This window comes from Phocoena sinus, chromosome 20 (assembly GCF_008692025.1).
Source record: "Phocoena sinus isolate mPhoSin1 chromosome 20, mPhoSin1.pri, whole genome shotgun sequence".
Lineage (NCBI taxonomy): Eukaryota > Metazoa > Chordata > Mammalia > Artiodactyla > Phocoenidae > Phocoena > Phocoena sinus.
In genome coordinates, this window is record NC_045782.1 from 41,248,640 (window position 1) to 41,267,372 (window position 18,733).

At 51.9% G+C, this 18,733-nt stretch overlaps 3 protein-coding genes across 8 annotated transcripts in view; 1 reads left to right on the forward strand and 2 right to left on the reverse strand.

Annotated features, from left to right (window-relative positions):
- Positions 1–671, reverse strand: part of GJC1 (gap junction protein gamma 1) — a 36,230-nt gene extending 35,559 nt beyond the window's left edge. The window contains exon 1 of one of the 4 annotated variants that reach the window (XM_032617205.1): positions 487–671. The gene's annotated coding sequence lies outside the window, so the exon portion shown is untranslated. Of the gene's footprint in view, positions 1–43; positions 128–486 lie in introns of those variants that run through there. The other 3 variants (XM_032617208.1, XM_032617206.1, XM_032617207.1) reach the window with 3 other exon arrangements.
- A 67-nt stretch (positions 672–738) lies between these two features.
- HIGD1B (HIG1 hypoxia inducible domain family member 1B) lies at positions 739–11,070 on the forward strand. The gene is made up of 5 exons (XM_032617487.1): positions 739–772; positions 3,474–3,622; positions 9,314–9,464; positions 10,082–10,216; positions 10,862–11,070. The coding sequence occupies exons 3-5, from the start codon at positions 9,365–9,367 to the stop codon at positions 11,068–11,070; spliced, it is 444 nt and encodes a 147-aa protein (XP_032473378.1). The 5' UTR covers positions 739–772; positions 3,474–3,622; positions 9,314–9,364.
- Positions 11,071–11,446: 376 nt separating this feature from the next.
- Positions 11,447–18,733, reverse strand: part of EFTUD2 (elongation factor Tu GTP binding domain containing 2) — a 33,112-nt gene continuing 25,825 nt past the window's right edge. The window contains exons 17-28 of one of the 3 annotated variants that reach the window (XM_032615908.1): positions 17,888–17,999; positions 17,337–17,477; positions 16,584–16,685; positions 15,318–15,400; positions 14,730–14,816; positions 14,389–14,515; positions 14,096–14,183; positions 13,365–13,483; positions 13,132–13,226; positions 12,516–12,669; positions 12,237–12,344; positions 11,447–11,905 (exon numbers count right to left, since the gene is read on the reverse strand). In XM_032615908.1, the coding sequence (XP_032471799.1) occupies positions 11,810–11,905; positions 12,237–12,344; positions 12,516–12,669; positions 13,132–13,226; positions 13,365–13,483; positions 14,096–14,183; positions 14,389–14,515; positions 14,730–14,816; positions 15,318–15,400; positions 16,584–16,685; positions 17,337–17,477; positions 17,888–17,999 (1,312 nt within the window). In that variant the 3' untranslated portion in view covers positions 11,447–11,809. Of the gene's footprint in view, positions 12,345–12,515; positions 12,670–13,131; positions 13,227–13,364; positions 13,484–14,095; positions 14,184–14,388; positions 14,516–14,729; positions 14,817–15,317; positions 15,401–16,583; positions 16,686–17,336; positions 17,478–17,887; positions 18,000–18,733 lie in introns of all 3 variants that reach the window. The other 2 variants (XM_032615909.1, XM_032615907.1) reach the window with 2 other exon arrangements.

Consider the following 18,733-nt stretch of genomic DNA (forward strand, 5'->3'; position numbering starts at 1 on the left):
CAGAAGTCCCGGCAGGGATGTTAGAGGAAAGAGCCAGACGAACCGCACGCCGCCCGGAGAGATGTCAGGAGCCAAGCATCGGGAGACAAAGACCAGCCCGCGAAGAGCCCCGGCGCGGCCCTGCGCCCCTAACAGCCCGAGGAGTTGCGAGCACCGCCCAAGAGCGAGCCCAGGTCCTTCGGGCTCCCCGCCCACCCGGCGCCGCATCCTCGGCCCCGGCCCACCCCCGAGCCGTTTTCCCTCCCAATTTGGGAACCGCGCGCCTGGGGACAAAGGGGGAGGGCGCGCCGGGGGCAGCGGGTCGCGACGCCCCTTCGGGCTCGGAGGGAAGCCCTCGGTGGCGTCCTCTCCCTCCCCCCTGCCCCCGCCTCACTCTCCGCCGGCCCACCTGCCCCTCTCGGGCCTCCCCACAAGTTCTCCCACACACCCCCTCGGGCCCCGCCCCTGGCCCGCCGCCTCTCAGCCGGCCCTGTGGCCGCCCCTCACCTGCCGGCGGGGTCCCCCGGAACCGCCTCCTCCACCGGGCCTCGGCCCGTCCCGCCGGCCGCCGCCTCATGTGCCCCGCGTCGCCATCGCCTTCGCCGCCACCGTCATCTCTCCTCCTCCTCCTCCTCCACCGCCGCCTTCGCTTCAGTCTCCGGCCGCGGCCAAAGCCGCTCCCGCCGCCCAGAGCCACAGGGAGGCGCCTGCGCACTGCGCGCCGCGGTGGGGGCGGGGCGGGGGTGTCCCGCCGAGGTCTGGGAGCCGGGGGTACGCTGCACGTGGAGCTGTGGTAGGAGGGGGCGTCCGGAGCGCGGGGCCGGAGGCGCGGGCGTCCAACTTTCCGCGGTGGGGTCCGCGCGCTCCCGGACGGGGCAGTGGCGCGGCGCTTGTAGGAACTACCCAGGCGCGTGGAGTCTGGGCCCTGGGTGGGCGCAGCCTTCGCCTCCCGGCCAGTTCATTCCTCCAGCTTGATCCTCAGGACAGGAACTCCGCCGTGGGCAGTGCCTCACTTCGAGCGGGCAACTAACGGTGCAGTGAGGACACGCCTTACCTGGGTATCCTGGGTTGCTGGTCCAACGAGCCCCGGAGTTGTATTCTGTGCACTCCGCCAAGGCCTGGGTCCCGTGTAACGCGGGATGCTGATTCCCCGTTCTAGGTTCTGCTCTACAATTACTCAAGGATCCTACTGGCCTCCGTCGGGTTAATCGTCCGAATTCCTTGGCCTCTGGGCTTTTAGTGTTGTTCTAGATACTTTTGAAATCCTGGACTTCTCCGATTAGCCAGACCCTAATAGGCCATTTCCTCTTAACCCCTTGCATCCCAGCAGGATCCCATTTTCAAAGGACTTTGCATAGGAATCTCCAGCCTTGAATTGCCTCGTAGGAATGTGAAAGCTCCTCAAATGGTTTAAGTAGAGGGAGTCTGTGCATAACAACAGAAGTCGTACTAAGGAGATGGGAGAATACTTTACTTTGTAGAGTGCTCCTGAATTATCTTATTGACCATCATGATGCGGAAGGATAGGTTTTCATTTTACCCTTTTGACCACAGAGGAAATTAAACTCTAACTAGTGAGGTGACTTGCTACAGTTCAACCCCACCCCCTCTACGAAAAGCCAGGCCCTTATGGCCAGTCAAGTGGCTGAAAACTTGAGGGCTGAGCATCTGGCCCACTGACAGATGTTTTGTTTGGCTAGTATGATGTTTTCCAAAATTATGAATTAGTTGCCACATTTTAAAAATCTGTCTTTTTGACTTCTCTCTAAAAAGTCAAAAGTTTTGCTCATTTTGAGCCTCTTTTTTCACGTGACAGTTACTTCTGAGTAACATCTGTCCATCCAGGGCAGGCGCTGTCTCCACTTAGCTGCTTGAATGATTTTCATTAGCTGCTTGGCCTCTGTATTTAAATTATCTTCCCCCTATACTTGCCATGCCCCAGTCTCCGTCCCCTCCCCATTATCACGTTACCTCTCTACAAATGTATTTAAAATGACAAGTGTGAAGACCCTGTAAATATGTGAAAACAGGAATAAAGAACATGTTAGCTAAGATGACACAGGAGACAACATCCATACTGACTACAATATTAAAACTCTCATCTATGGCTAGTACAAGTGTAAATCGCTACAAATCACTTTGGAAGACTCTTTGGCGGTGTCTACTAAAGCCGAAACTGGGAATGCACTGTGAATCCGAAATTTCACAGAAATGTGTACAAAATACTTGTTCTAGAATATTCATGGCAGCACTATTTGTAATAGCCAAAAAACTGGGAACTACCCAAAATGCCCATCAACCATAGCAAGGGTAGATAAAATGTTACATGCTGACAATGGTACATTATGCAGCAACGAGAATGAGTAATCTACAATTACACGCAGCAAGATAGATGAATCTCACAAGACTTTCCACTTATGTAAAGTTCAAAAACGGGCAGAACTAATCTGTGCTGTTAGAAGTAAGGATAGTGGTTATCCTAGGGTAAGGATAGTTATCGGAAGGGAGCCTGAGGGGGCTTCTGGGGGCTTGTTCCTGTTCTGTTCTTGAGCTGGATGCTGAATACACGATATACAGGTATCTTTAGTTGCCACATTTGAGCCGTTCTCTTTTGATAGTGATAGTACACTTTTCTGTGGCATGTTGACTTCAATAAAAACCTTTAAAATATTTGGTTATATATGTATATATAACATTTATAAACAAATATGTATTGTGTATTATATATAAATAGTATGTATATATATTTTATTTATATCTATATATATACTCAAATGTTTATTGGGTATTATTTTCCTATAAATTCATGGATGAACCTGCCAGGAAGTGTGGAGTCCTAATCACTGGACTGCTAGGGAATTTCCAAGAGCAACCTTTTTTTTTTTTTTTTTTTTTTTTTTTTTTTTTTTTGTGGTACGCGGGCCTCTCACTGTTGTGGCCTCTCCCATTGCGGAGCACAGGCTCTGGACGCGCAGGCTCCACAGCATGTGGGATCTTCCCCAACCGGGGCACGAACCCGTGTCCCCTGCATCGGCAGGCGGACTCTCAACCACTGCGCCACCAGGGAAGCCCGAGCAACCTTTTAAAGATGGAAATGATGTGCTTCCCGGGTTAAGAGTCCGCCTGCCAATGCAGGGGACACGATTCGATCCCTGGTCTGGGAAGATCCCACATGCTGCGGAGCAACAAAGCCCGTGCGCCACAACTACTGAGCCTGTGCTCTAGAGCCCGTACTCTGCAACAAGAGAAGCCACCACAATGAGAAGCGTACGCGCAGCAACTAAGACCCAATGCAGCCAATAAATTTAAGAAATAAATAATTTTTTAAAAATAAAATAGAAAATTAAAGATGGAAATGAGACCCAGGGAAGCTAAGTTGTTTTAACTGCAGATAGTTTAAAAAACAGAAATGTAGCCAAAGACTCTGTCTCCTAGTCAGGACTCTTCGTCCGCTCCTCTGTCGCCTTGCCAGCTACTGACATCCTTCAATCCAGTTACAGGTGGGGAAGCTGAGGCCAGAAACCTAAGCCAGAGGTCCAGGCATTCACCACGGTCCGGAGCAAACCAGGGCAACTGCTAGAACGTGAGCTCCCTGAAGGCAGGGCCACTGTGTCGCAGCTCCTTGAGCCCAGCCCAGCACACGGTAGGAGCCTGGCAAGTGTATGCAGAGTGCATGAGTGAAGGAAGGCTTGCCATTGCTAACATAAGAAAGGCTACAGGAGGGAAGAAAAAAAGCCTCAAGTTTCAAACAGGGAAATGGGTCTGGTTTCCATCCTCTGGCAGGGAGTGGTAGAGCCGGGTGCTGTGAGAACCATGTCACTTTTTATTCACATGGGGCCCAGGCAGGAAAGAATCAAAACCCAGTTTGAGAACTTGAGAGTCGCCCTGGGGCTCTGTGGTTTGGAAACTGTAGGGTCAACTTGAAGGCTGCAGTGTGTCACTATTTCCATTACACATTTTCCAGGGTCCCCACTTGGCTGGGAAACTCGGAGCAGATTCTTCTGTCCAGGGGGATGGGAGCAGAGGCCCAGAGAGGTAGGATTTGGGAAAGCTCCCAGTTGGCAACAGGAAGCCCTGCTTGCCCCAGCCTGGCTGGATAAGAAGTTCTTGATTACTTGTGCTATTGGGCGGGGGGTGTTAGTAGCACAACCCCCTGCCCCCATAATCCCCAGCAGTTTCAGTTAACCTGTGAGACACATTATACTGCTCCTCCCTGCCACAGGGATGTTGTTTGAAGCAGATTTTTTGGAATAGGTAATGCAAGTAGTATAGAAGGAACAGTAAGATGACTCCCCCCAGTGTTTCCCAGAGCCCAGCTAGCTGTTTCTTGTGTATTTAATGCTGGATTTCAAGTTAAGGTCAATTTACTTGCAAATGAAGGGTAGGTAAAGTATGCTCAGGTATTAGGGGTGGGGAGAAGGGTATGGGAGATGAAGAGACCTCCTCTGGCACCACCCACAAACAAGGGCTTCTGGACACGCTCAGAACACAGTCGGGGGGAAGGATGAATTGGGAGACTGGGACTGACATACACTATTGATACTATGTATAAAATACATAACTAATGAGAACCTACTGTGTAGCACAGGGAACTCTACTCAGTGCTCTCTGGTGACCTAAATGGGAAGGAAATCCAAAAAAGAGGGGATATGTGTATACTTATAGCTGATTCACTTTGCTGTACAGTAGAAACTAACACAACATTGTAAAGCAACCATACACCAATAAAAATTAAAAAAACAAACAAACAGTGCGCTGGCTCAGGACCTACCCTGCCTTGGTGAGAGGCAGTGCGGTGGGTGTGCAGTCCTCGAGTGTCTGGAAGCCCTGGGTTCAGAGGTCTGCTCTGCCCAGCTGTGTGCTTTCATTTATGTGTATTTCTAAGATGGTGTGAGAATGTGATGAAATGTACAGGAAATCACATTGTCATATGTTAATTTTTCATTGTAAAGTGGTCTATAGTGGTTATCATTTTTTTCTTTTTCTTTTTTTTGGCCGCACCATGCAGCGTGCGGGATCTTAGTTCCCCGACCAGGGATCGACCCCAGGCCGTTGGCAGTGAGAGCACGGAGTCCTAACCACTGGACCGCCAGGGAATTCCCTGTAGTGGTTATCATTATTGGCTGGGTAGTGCAGCCATTTACCTGCTGTGTGATATGGCTGTTGCTTAACCTCTCTCAGCCTCGGTTTCCTCATCTATAAAATGGGGATAATGATATCTACCAGTTGGGGCTGTTGTGAAGATTAAATATATGAAGTACCCTAAATCTTGTAGGCTCTCAGGACATTAGTTCCCTCCCATAGTGCGCTTCGGGTAATTTGGGTATTCAAAAGCACCCAACACAAGAACTTCAGCAAAACATTTCAGCTCCTCTGGAGCAACCATTTGTTAGTACAGGGGTCTATACTGGTGTCTTCTGCTCAAAATTATTCCTTCACGAGACATGATTCTGTGTCAGCATCGCTACAGTCTGATTCAGCCTTCCAATTGCTATTATTATCCACACCCTCTTAGAATCTTTAAAAATAGGTGAGCAGTCCCTCCAGAATGATTAGTGGGTACCAAAGGCACTGTCCTGGCCCAAGCCTGTGGCTCTTGAGGCTGTCCTTGGACAAATACTGCGAGGTCCTTGGAACCCAGTGCCTGTTTTTAGAAGGAGAGGGGGTGTCCCACCCTCCCCACCCCAGGCACCCTCTAGAGGCTGCCTCAGCCTAGCCACATCATCTGGAAACTTCCACTGCCTCTGCCTGTTCCTGCTACCCCCTCTTTGCCCCTCAAGTGCCCCAGATACTACTATATGGCCCAATGTTTTCTCCCCTGTGATTACCCCAGCCCTTCAGCCTGGGTCCTTCCCATTCCAACCCCAACTCGGAGCATCCTCCGTTCCTTGTCCAGTTCATTCATCATCATCCCCTCCCTCACAGCACTCCTTAGCTCAAGGCGAAAGCTGCACGTCCCTCACCTCCCCCTCTTGTCACTCAGCTCCCTCAGGCTATATATAGCACAGCTGTGTCTTAGATTGTGTACAGCCTCAAGTCCAAGTCCCCCTCCCCTCCCCATTCCCTTCCCCCCACACAATAAGGAGAACAAGCCCGAAGCTTCCAGTTAGGCAGGGAAGCCCCTCCAACAAGGAGGAGGTGGGGTTGGAGAGGGACGAGAGTGTGCTGAATTCAGGACCACCCAGAACACGGGAACCTTCCCATCTGGCGTCAGGGACTTTCCACTTCTCCCCCAGCCTGTTACCCATCCCTGCCACTTGCTCCTTCTGGAGGAAGAGAAGCAGGCAGTGTGCAGGGGAATTCTAGCAATCATCTTATTTCACGCTCACGACGACCCTATAGGTAGATGCTACCTCCATTTTACAGGTGATGACACACACTCAAAAGAGGTTGAGTGGCATAAGTCCAGGTATTCAGAGAGTGGTTGGTCAAGCAGCTGACCCCCCGTCTGACTCTGGCCTGCACTCCGGATCCATTAAGTCTGTCTGCATCATTCAATTAGACCCCTCTAATAGAATTTCTATTAGTGTGACCTGATCTGGAAGAGGTTTATTAAGCAAATTACTAATGTAGAAAGGCTTAAATCAAAGTAATTATTAAAGACGTGGCATATTAAACAAAAGTGTTATCATAAGTTTATCTTATCTGTTTACTAAAGCAGGACTCTGCAGAAATCTGGTCCTTGAAGTTTTAATTACTGTGTGTTCTCAGAGGTTCTTGAAATAAAAAGCAATTTTGTTTCTTCTATTTCAAGACTTTCCCCCCACTTTACAGTCATTCTCCTGTTAGTCCAGAGTAGTGAGATTTGACTTTAGGAATGGTTAGCAATCTGGTCCTTTTTTCTCTGTCACTTTCTGTGACCTTGAGCAAGATGTTTAACTCAAGCCTCAGTTTTTCATCTTTGAAATAGGAATAAAAATAATAGTACCTACCACATACCTAATAGAATAATAGTCGTGAGGATTAAATAAAAGAACCTACTTAAAGCAATTAGCACATTTCTAGGCTCACAGGTGCTCAGAAGATCATAGCAACTATTATTTTCTCGGTTCTGGGCTGAGATGCTGTGGGAGCATCGACCTCATCTCAACGGGGAGAAGTTGAACTTCGCTCTCCATAGCTTGGCCTCCATTCTCTGAAGGGCTTGGAGTTGGTCCTGATTCTTGCACTGTCTCATCCAGACATTTCCATCCTCCCACTTGTGGCCTAGAGCATTGATCTCTGGAGAATTCAGGCCACTGCTGGGACCAGGAGAGGCAGCACAGGAGTATGTGTGAATGACTGGGAGGAGAGTTCCCATGGATGCTGGGGATATGCGGAGGCCCTGGGGAGATGCTGTGACCCTGAAGCAGTGAGGGCTCGGGAGAGAAAAGAGAGACATCAGCTGCTGGACACATTTCCAGTGCTGAAAAGCCCCTTTAGGACAGACACACGGGCTAGGAGAGGAACAAAGGCATGGGATGGAGTGGGACTCTCCACAGTGCATCCGATCTTTCTCCATTTCTTAGCAAGAAGCTACTTTGGAGCCAGCCAGACCTAGGTTCAGATCGTGACACTGCCATTTACTAGCTGTGTACTCGTGGATAATTCATTTCGCCTCTCAGAAGCTCAGTTCCTGGTCTATGAACAAGCTGCTACTTACTGTGTAGAATAGTGGAAAGGTCTGAAATATAAATACTTGAAATAGAATAGGTGCTAATGCCGGTCGTTGTCATCTCTGTATCCTGAGTGAGCGTCACCCCACAGGCAGTATGAAGGGGTCTGGAGATGTGAGGGAAGTCCCAGTTTCAAACTCCTGGACAAATCTCTTTGGCCCAGAAAACATCCTTGGAGGGATCAAGACCAAGACCAGACAGCCCGTCCCTCACAATTAAGGCACAATTAAGGCAGTACAACTTGCGGGAGAACCCAGGATCTCTACCCATCCTTGCCTCTATATTCCCATCTCAGTTCTCCAAATCAAGTCTGTCTCTGATCCAGCCACTTACATCCAGAGGAATGAAAAGACTGATCTGTCATTACTTTCCAGTGCTTGGAGCTCCAGCCTGGAACTCAGCAGATGGGGGGGTTAAGATTGATGCCCTGTCCTATCTCCTCCCCTCTCCATTCCTGACTTCAAAGTCTCCATAAAGCCAGACACTGCTTCCCTGCCCCCATAGTTACAGCTCCATCATCAGCTCTTGGCCGATTCAAAACAGCAGACGCTGAGCCCTGGCTGGGCTGCTTGCACTCCACTTTCTAGCCGTCTCGTAGGGTAAGCACCGGTGTGCTGAGGACCTGTGAGGCCAGCAGTCTTTGCTCCTCCAGGAGAGGAGAGGCAACTAGGAATAGAAGTCGCCTCAAGCAGGGACTTTGTCTCGTGGTTAGACTTAGAAGGCAACCGGCAGGCAGAACCCCTGGTCTAAGGACCAGGACTCTGGGACTCCATCTAGTTTTTTTTTTGTTTGTTTGGTTTTTTTTGGTTTTTTTTGTTTTTTTTGTGGTACGTGGGCCTCTCACCGTTGTGGCCTCTCCCGTTGCGGAGCACAGGCTCCGGATGCGCAGGCTCAGCAGCCATGGCTCACGGGCCCAGCCGCTCCGCGGCATGTGGGATCTTCCCGGACCGGGGCACGAACCCGTGTCCCCTGCATCTGCAGGTGGACTCTCAACCACTGCACCACCAGGGAAGCCCTCCATCTAGTTTTTGATCAGAGCAGACATTTACAGGGTTAGCAATTAGAGCCATAGGGGTTCCAGTGCAGGGATAAGGCAGGGGGTTGGTACCTGCAAAGAACCTGTCAAGAGATGGACTTAGAGACAGGGGAACAGCTCAGGGACCAGAATTTGTTCCATTAGCCTTAACATCCAAAATCTACACACAAAATTATACACAGATCCATGCCTAATCGTTTCAATCTCTGGCTCTGGTGATTCGGTAACCGGTGCTGTAACACTGGGATGGCTCTGGCTGCCTGGGGCCAGATCTTCTTCTGCAGCTCCATCAGGGACAACCATCACAGACTCAAGGCCAGTGGGGGACCCAAGGTTAAAGGCCTGTTCCTCCCACCCTCATCTGTGGATTTTTCCAGCTGCTTTTCTTGGCTCAAGGATCACACCCGTAGGGACACAGATGGTAGAGGGGGAGGCAGAGAAAACAGTGAAGCTGGAATGATCTGGACAAGAGGCAGATGTTGGGAGGAAGAGACCGAGAAATGGCTCCAGCCGTCTGAGACAGGACACCCAGGACATCTTTTTAAGTAGTGTCTGTGTTGGGCATAGTAAGAGAGGTCTCAGCAGTCCACTTCTTCCCTCCCACCGTTGACTGGGAATTGGGGTTCTTCCTGCCTCCTTCTAGGACTGGTCTGAAGCCTAGGAGCCCCAGCTGCTAACATCTGGGGGCAGGATCATGTCTGCTAACAAAGGCTGGTGGGCATCACCTGAGGGTGAGGACGGCATGTCTGCGAAGTTCCTGAGGAAGACCAGGGGGTCTCTGCTGGTGCCTATAGGTGAGTCGGAGACGAAGGAATGGGAGGCGAGGAGGGGGCCTTCTCTCAGAGAGCACGTCTCCTAGTCTTTTCAAAGAATGAAGCACAGAACTCAAGTGGTCCTACCCATCAAATAATCAACAGCTAGAAGAGAAGTGAACCAACAGCAAAGGTGCCGAGGGACTAAGGGACACATCCTGACGATGAAACGAAGGAGTCTGGATGGCTGGAGGCGGCAGCCAACAAAGCGCATGGGATACCAACACCAGCGTCAGGATGGGCAGAGCAGTTTGGGGTCCCCAGGGCTCCCTTCCCCCTGGCCTTGGGAGGTTAGAACAGCTGTGGGGGCCGGCAGCAGTTGGAGAAGAGCTAAGGGGGCTGGGAGAGTCATGATGATGGGCTATTTGTACAGGGACGAGGGGAGTCATTGGAGGGAAGCACTTTGTAAATATCTTTGAGAAGAAACAACTCAATGTTCTAATGATAGCCTCTCCTCACCCCACTGCCAGCCCCAAAGCAGCAGCAGGAAGGCAGCTGATGATCCAGGTGCCCAGCCTGCCTAGTGAGGTGTCTCTTCACCAGGAGAGCGATGTACTTGGTGACTGAGGTCCGAGGGGTCGCGTTCTCTGCCCGCGTAGGCTTAGGAGGCTGCGTGGTGGTGGCAGCATACAGGATTTACCGGCTGAAGCCTCGTGGTTCCACCAGGATGGCCACACACCTGATTCACACCCGAGTGGCAGCACAGGCCTGTGCTGTGGGTGTGATCACGCTGGGTGAGTAGCTGGTGGGGTCATGGGAGAATGAGGGCAAAACTGGTTAGGCAAAATCTGGCTGTGAGTCCTGACAGTTAAGGGACCATGAGTTCAGCCCCTGTTCCCTATACCAGGCTCCACAGCAAGTCCTTGGTGAGGCCCTCATACCGAGACAGTTTCAGGGTTCTCTGTTTAATTTCCTGTGTTCCAGGGGAAGATGCACAGTCTGTTTCGTGAGTTTGTCCTAGAAACGAGAAAATCCATGCAGCAGGACCTATGCTGAATTTCTTTTCCTCTCTGGATCAAAAGGCAGACAGCTACTTACTAGCTGTGCGACAGCGGACAAATCTTTCTCTCACAGTTTCCCCACGTGCGATATGATGATAACCACCTCAGCTTGCCTCCCTCACATACTGCCGTGGGTTTCTCAGACAGATAATATACATGAAAGTACTTTGTCAAGTGTTAAATGGGATGTTTCCCCAGGCTGTGCAGCCAGGTGTTTGCAGCAGCTGTTGTGACCTAGGGCGGAAAGATAAGCAGCAAAGCTGGACTCTCAAGGGGATAGCTAGTGTTGGACCCCCAGGACTCTGGAACACCTGAGAGAGCCAGAGGATGGGTGGAGGGTGCGATGTCATGGGGCCTTTTCCCTTCTCCCTCACACAGGTGCCGTGTACACGATGTACAGAGACTACGTCAAGAGAACCACGCAGGATGCTGGGGAGAAGTGGGACTCCTACAGGCCTGGGGCAGTCAGACCTCTTCGATCAACCCCTGGTATGCACCTAATAAAGGAGTTTGAGACAAATCAAGTCTCTTCTTCACGTAGGCGAGAGCAGAGTAAGGGACTGGTAGTGGCTGGTAGGAGGACTTAGGGCCAAGGGCTGGAAATCAGAGTTCTGGCACCAGCTCCAGGGCAAGGAGAATCCTCAGGGGCAGAGGAGGAGGTGCAGCCCTCTGATCCCAGTGACCCAACAACTCCCAAGCCCCCTCAGGTGCCATCCACCAGGAATGGGAGCTGGGGACAGTAAAAAGGCCCCAGTACTCATGGGAACACTGAGTGAAGAGGCAGGCGTTCCTCCCCCCACAGGCCGCCTCCCTGGGGACCAGGCAGGAAGAAGGCTGCAGCTGGGAGCAGAGTCAGTGCGGCCTCATGGGAGACAACACAGATCCAGAACCCAAGTGCCAGGATGAGCCTGTGCTGGAGGGAAGGGGGCGGAGCGGTGGGGATGAAAAGAACGGAGCAAGGCAGAGGTCAGAATGTTCTGTTCATTTATAAACCATGTCTAAGGTCAAACTGTTATACAAAAAAAATAAAATAAAATAAAAATCCACGTAAATCCTGAGGACAGGGCCCCCTTGGGCTTCAACACTTCCATCCCCTTCTCGTTCCCTGGGCCCAAGCTCCTCTCTGTTCTCTGGGAATGGAGCCAGGCAGAGGCCACAGGAGGAACCAGGAAGCCAAATGCTCCTCCGTCTGGGTTGGAGGCTTGGAGGCTCTGGGCTTGTTAAGGGCGGCCACAGCAGTCCCAGACACGCTCTGACAGCACGGAGTCCGAGCCCCACCAGGCCCTAGCTCCGAAGTCCAGGATGCAGCCCCGCGTGTCCGGGCGCTCACATGGGGTAATTGAGCACAACATCCTGCTTGGCGAGCTCCAGCAACATAGGATCATCGAAGAACTTGCTGATGCTGACGTCTTCACTCAGGCCCTGCAGAGTGGGGCAAATGCAAGGATGAGCCCTGCGTGACCGAGCTGTGCTTGAGTGCGGGGAGCGGGTGGGGGCCAAGTGTCGGCTGAGCTGCTTCGGGAGCCCGGCCTTTAGGGTACCGTCCCAGGGCAGGGGAAGGCGCTCCCTTCCCAGGCACGCGGCCCCGGGTCTGACTGCCTGAAGCCTATACAGATCATGACTCTCCACGCTGTGCTGTGAAATGCTTTCAGTCTTTGGGAGAAGGCTCCAAAAGCAAGAAATGAAGAGAGATCCAACTCCTGGCAAGACCCTTGCGGGTGGAGGGAAGGCCGTGGGTCTGAGGGACACGTACCTTCCTACGACGGGTTTTGATCATGAATTCTCGGGCCAGGTGGGGCGCCGGCTGCGGCTCCAAGGGACGGATGACAATGCTCTTGTCCAGAGGATCACCGGGTACAATCTGAAAGGCAAAGTGGTTTCATCAGACGGTCCAGGCCGGCCTCCCAGAGCATCCGGCCTAGAAGCAGGGCCCTTATCTAGGATGCTGGCGATCCCCCTTGGGGCCTGGAGAGGAACAGGTCAGAGGGGATGGCCCTGTAGAGGGGGGGACCAGCCTGCATTGTTTCCTTACCTGCCAGTGGTGGAAGACAGACAAGGAAAAGGCCTGCCCCTGCGTGTGAGTCCGCAGATCGGTCTCAAAGCCAAAAGAGTCGATGGCGGGGATGAAAGCTTTGATGGTGTAGAGAGGGGAGCCTGGGATGGGTGCATCCTGAGTCACGTGCCCCCTGAGACAGAAGAACAAAGGCTGAGTCCCTAGTCCTGAAGAGGCCAAAAGCAGAGAAATAGTGTACCCCCAAATGTTGACCATCAAAGAAAGAATAGCCACAAGTGCGCTACGGAGGGCAGAAACGGCTCTTGGCATAGTTCCCTGTGGAAGTCAAAGGGGCAGCAACCTCTGGGCAACAGCGCAACACTGCCGAGACAAGGACCTGTAGACATGCCCACCACGGACACACCCAAGGAATACTTGCCGCAGGAGCTCTCTGAGGGGGGAGCCCAAGGAGAAATCTCAAATTATAATCTGTGGTAAGGCTGGGGATTGCCTCATTCCTTCCCTACTTCCTTCTAAAAACCTTGGTTTCAGAAGTGGAGAGTGTGGGGTCCAGTCCCTCCTCCTCCACAGCGAGGTTCCCTCTTGCTGGGCGGCTTGCTCGCTGCCCCCTCCCTTACGTGCCTGGGCGGCTCACCTGCGCCTGGCCAGGACAGTATAAACAGCAGAAACACAATCTGCGGGGGCCTGGACCTCTACGAAGTAGTAGGGCTCCATCAGACGAGGGGTGGCCTGCAAGAGAGCCAGAAGGAAGGGTTCCTCAGCTTGGGGAAGGCTGAGGACCAAGAACCCAGGTAAAGAGAAGGCTGGGGGACAGTAGCCTCGAGGCCCCACTTAATGCCCTGCGGCAGGACAGCCCTACTCGCTCACCATGAGGAAGGCAGAGTAGACGACTCTTCTGGCCGTGGGGATGATTTGGCCCCCGCCCCGGTGCAGGGGCTCCTGGGCAACGACTGCATCCAGGATCTTAAACTTGACATTTCGAATCACTGGAAAGGAGAAGGGGGAGCTGACCGCTGAGTGGTTCTGGTGCTAGTCAAGGGCGCACGGGCAGAGCAGCAGGGAGCCTCCTGCAGCACTGCAGCTATCTTGTAGATATGGTACACAATCAGCCTGCAGACATGCGTTCTAATAGCATATGCGGAGGTGTGAAGGGAAGCATATGTTCTCAGAGTTGGTTTCAGGCCACGTTCAGACAGCATAACGTGTCCCTAGAAGTTTATGTGTTTCTTTTCCAGTTATTTAATTATTTTGGGATGTAGAATAAGTTCTAGGAATTGCACATTTGTCCCTACTAAGTCCAGTCCTGGTCTATAAACCACTCCAATCCCATCCCCCCGATACCCTTCCTGAAACACATTCCAGAAATGAGGAGCAAATGTCAATCTAGACGTGACTTCCATTTCTAAGATGTACCAAGCAGTAGCACCAGAATAGGGAAGGAGAAGGGAGGAAGCTGGCCCAGGACATGGGAAGGCCCTGTGGGCCCCAAGCTGCTTCTTCTGCTGGGTCCCAAAGATGAGCCCATCCCACCTCATTCACCCAGATGCAAGGACCCTAGAGGCCTGGGGTGGCAAAGGCAGAGGCGCTGGTGGACTTACACTCATCACAGAGGGGCCCCTCCCTGGTTCCCCACTGGAAACCTTGAACGATGCTGTCCTTCACCGAGCCGAGAAGAGCCTTGTCCACCTGCACAAAACATGAGGGCCCCTTAGCAGTGACCCTGGCAACAGCCGAAGAGTTTAGAGGGAGAAGGAGGTAGGTACACCAGTAAAAGAATACTCTTCTTCACCAGAAGATACAAAATACTTTCGGGTAAAATAAGAACACTTTGTAGTTTCTTCCACTCAAGAGCTAAGAGAAGGCCACAGGGCTTCCATTAGCTCTTCTGTACCTCAGAGGGCAGGGTATCATCCACCAGGATGTTGGGGCCGGTGGCATCAGGGCCGAAAGCCCAGATGGAACGGGCAGCCAGCAGATCCCAATCGTACTTGGTCTGGAAGAACTCTCCCAGCTTCTTCCTGGGGGAAGAGGAGAAAATGGTCATGTCAGACAGCTCTGTGCTTGCCCGTTCCTGAGGCCACAGAGCCTGCTTTTCTGGATGACAGTCGCCTCAGCCTGCCTACACTGTGCCAGGACAGTGGAGACAAAATCAGTTCCTAGAGGGAGGGATGTGTCGTGCTAGAGACTCATCAGGTGAGCTGTTCGGCCCTAGAGTCAGAGCCACACTCTCACCTGTTCCACGAGATCTGGACCACCTCGTTCTCTATGTCCTCAGCGAGACCCTTCTCAAGAGGCTCAGCAATCATGGTGATCTTGTTCCTGGTCAGAAAGGAAATGGGTAATGAGGAGGGTCAGCAGGTTGACCCTCTAGTCAGAAAGGAAGTGGGTTCTGAGCAGGGTCAGAAGGGCTGTTCCTAAGAAGGGGTGACAAAGGAAAGAGCTAAGGCAGTGACATCAGTGAAAGCCACAGGAGCAGAATAGAGCAAAAAGGGCTCATCTTCTGACATTTGAATCTATCACTCTTTAAAAAAGTAAAATTCGGGGCATTTTTTAAAAAAGCTTTAAACAGTGTTAGTTATTCAACGGTGAAACAGTAGAGTTGCTGCTAGGGAAAATTTTAAGATGGTCATGTTATACAGAGAGAAAAAGTGGCAATTACGAAACCACTGGGAGTAACTAAGGCAAAGAATTCCACAGCCTCATGTCCAAAGGCACAATGAGAGGGCTGGGGTAAAACTCAAGTACCCTAAGCACCCTCATCCCAAGACTTAGGGGCCTCTATCTGTGTGAGTCCCAGGGTCAGTATGACCCCCAGCTTACTTCTTATTGGGAGTTTCAGCAAAGCACTTGAGGGAGGATGTTTCCACGACCGTCTCACAAAACGTGACAACGGGGTCAGCCACCTGAGAAACAAAATAAACTGTTAGGCAAGGTCTAACTGTTGGGAGGACAACCTTCTGCCAGAGGGGATTCCAAGGTTCCCCTGACGCTACCTCTGCAAGAACCCGTCTTTTTTTTTTTGCGGTATGCGGGCCTCTCACTGTTGCAGCCTCTCCCGTTGCGGAGCACAGGCTCCGGACGCGCAGGCTCAGCGGCCATGGCTCACGGGCCCAGCCGCTCCGCGGCATGTGGGATCTTCCCGGACCGGGGCACGAACCCGTGTCCCCTGCATCGGCAGGCGGACTCTCAACCACTGCGCCACCAGGGAAGCCAGAGAACCCCTGTCTTGATCAGTGTTAGGGACAAGTACCGTAGCAGCCTGAGGCTAAACGTCTGCACCTAAACTAAGAAGCCTGGAAAACTTAGTGTAGTGCACGATTTACATTCCTGAGCCAAGAGTAAGTGGAGATCAGTTTAGGGCCTAAATTATAGTCTCCCAAGGTATCTTCCAACAACCATATAGTCGTCCCACCAGCATTCACTGAACACCGTGGGTCTGTCAGAGCTCTGCCTCGACAGACTGACTGGCGAGCGCCTGTTCCATCCTCAGCCCACGACCTCGGGGCAGCACAGCTCCTCCCAGAAGCCCCCACACGGCCTACTCCCGGAAAAACGCAGCGTCTTCTACAGCACCAGCCCTGGGCTAAGAGGGGCACTTGAGGGCACTCACTCCCACGACCACCACCCATGGCCCTGGAGAAAATACGTCTGTCCACTGAGACCAAGGCTGTGCGACGGGCAGTTTAACTGAGGGGCTACATTAAGACCTCACCACAAGTCCAGAAGAGCCAGTCCCCACGCTCTCCTCGAAACCATCCACTCTGAGCCCTAATCACCACAGATGGCTTAGCTGTGCAACCATTTTCTTAACAAAAGATCAAGAATAACTTTGGCTTGGGAGGCTTGACTCTGAACGTTTGACACTGAGAATAATCCCCACAGAAGGAGGCAAACCGGATTTCCAATCCTTCCCACACAGGGAGCAACAGGTCATGCTTTTCCCACGCAGATCTCCTCCCCTGGACCACCCTTCTCCCCTTGGGCCTTCCTGGGGACTCAAGGGTTTGGCTGCTTGTAAAATCAGCCTGGAGCTGTGAGCCAAGCTCCTGGCCAAGCAGGCGCCAAAGAAAGGAGCGGCTGCTTTACCTTGATGTCTATCTCCGAGTACATCTTCCGCAAATCGTGCATCACACAGTCCAGGTAGAGCTCCCCGGTACCCAGGATCACGTGCTCACCGGATTCCTCCACCTGAAACACAGGACCCTGGCGGTCACAGCCTGGACTCTCTTGTGGCAGCAACAGCGGACAGAGACAGCATCAAGGCTAGAACCCAGGAGGAGGTGCCCAAGCCCACTATCAGGAAAGCCACTGGTCAGTGTTGGTTCCAGCCTCTTCAGGAAGGATCAGTGGGGAGCAGTGACCTATGAGTCAGTCCTCAAGACACCCGGACCACTGAGCACAGTGCTACTGGGTGTGAGGTCACAGACTGAATTAACATCTCAGGCATTTAGAGAAAACCCTGCTCTGTCTGTGGATATAAGCTGACCCTGTAGCCCTGGCCAACTCCTCAGAAAGCTATGCTGGCAGGCTCAGAGTGACTCACTTTTCCCTGTGTGTTTTCTGGAAAATCAATTCAAAGTGTACTTTCCAGGAATCACCTTTCCTACCTAAAGACGCTTGTGTAAGATGCACACACACGTGCATACAGGCCCATACACACAAACAGGGGTCTTGTACTGCCTTCAAATGACAATTAACAGACAGGGACCAGTTCCTGATGTAGGCTGCCGGAAGCAGCAGATCAGAGCCTCCCGATGGACAGGAAGCAGAGTGCGCACAAGCACAGACCCCTCAGCCTGGGCACACAGGGCTCGGCAGAGACTGCTGCCTCGGGCCTACCTTGGTGGTGAGGGACGGATAGCTCTTGTTGACCTTGCGGAGGCCGTCCAGCATCTTGGGCAGCTCAGAGGGGTTGACTGGCTCCACAGCAATCTTGATAACAGATGTGGTGTTGAACTTCAAGGGCCGGAAAATCTGAGCCTGAGACCCAAAATGCAGAGCAGTGAGGACACCTGCCCTGAGCAGGCACAGACAGTGCAGAGGTCAGGGAGAAGCTGAGGACCTGCTGGGGAGCGGACTATCCCCCCGACCTGGAGCCAGGGCGCTGCTTGGAGGCAACCTGAAGGGCCATTTATTCCCACATATGTTGGCAGAACAAAAAGAGGAGGGAAAGAATAAAAGGATCCCTTCTAATTCCTAGCATTCAGTACAAGGAGAATCCACCAGGGTCAGATCTGGAAGGCTGAGCCCATGCTGAGGCCTGGCAGCAGGAAGCAGCAGGGACTCCGGGTTCATCCCCTGCGTGTTCTGCTGCTTGTTGCTCACGTGTGCTGCGGCTCCTCGTCACCCTCTAGCTTAAGCCAATCTAGTTGCCTCTTCCAAAACTCTACCTCCTCATTGCCTCGGGGTTCAGTTATGGTCGCGGTCTTCACAATTGGTTGATCGACACCTTCAATCAGAACCCAGTTGCCAGCAGGAACACGGTTCACTTCGATGTGGTACCTGGAGCAGCATCCAATAAGCAGCAATGGAACTTGGGCAGAGTATTCTAGAGTAGTTATTCATTCCATAAAAGTTTACGGAGCACCTGCTCTGTGCCAGGCACTGAGCCAGGAGCAGGGTGAGCAAAACAGATACATTCTAGCAGGGGAGGGATGCGATAAACAATCAATCATATAGCCACACATATATGTGGTTACAAACTGATGCATGCCATGAAAGAAAAATGCAAGGTATAACACGAGGACAGAACAGGCAAATCTAATTCCAGTTAGATGTTGGAAGTAAGCAAACCACTGCCCAAGGGGTAGAATGTAAGGAGATGCCAAAAGCACCACGGAAGATACTGCAACTCTCCTAGCTCTTTAATTTTCTTCTGCCTTCTAGAGAATGGGGTGAACTTGGAGGGAAAAGGGGCTGTTGGCAAGGTGCAGCAGCCACCCTAGGAACAGGACAGCCTCGGTTCGGCTTTCTAGCTAAGACGCCAAACTGATGAACTGACGAGCAGCCCAGACACGCAAGCGAAGTTTAATTCTGCAGACTGGGATGCTACAAGGGATCCAGCAAAGTCTTTATCTTAGTCAAAAAATAGTCAGTGGAGTTTGGGAAATAATTTCTTTGGAAGAAACATAAAGGTTATGATTTAAAGAACACAGAAGAGGAAGACAAGATTAAGATGAGTAAACATGGAAATCCTGCTACAAGAGTTTATACAAACCATCCAAAAGGCAAAGCCA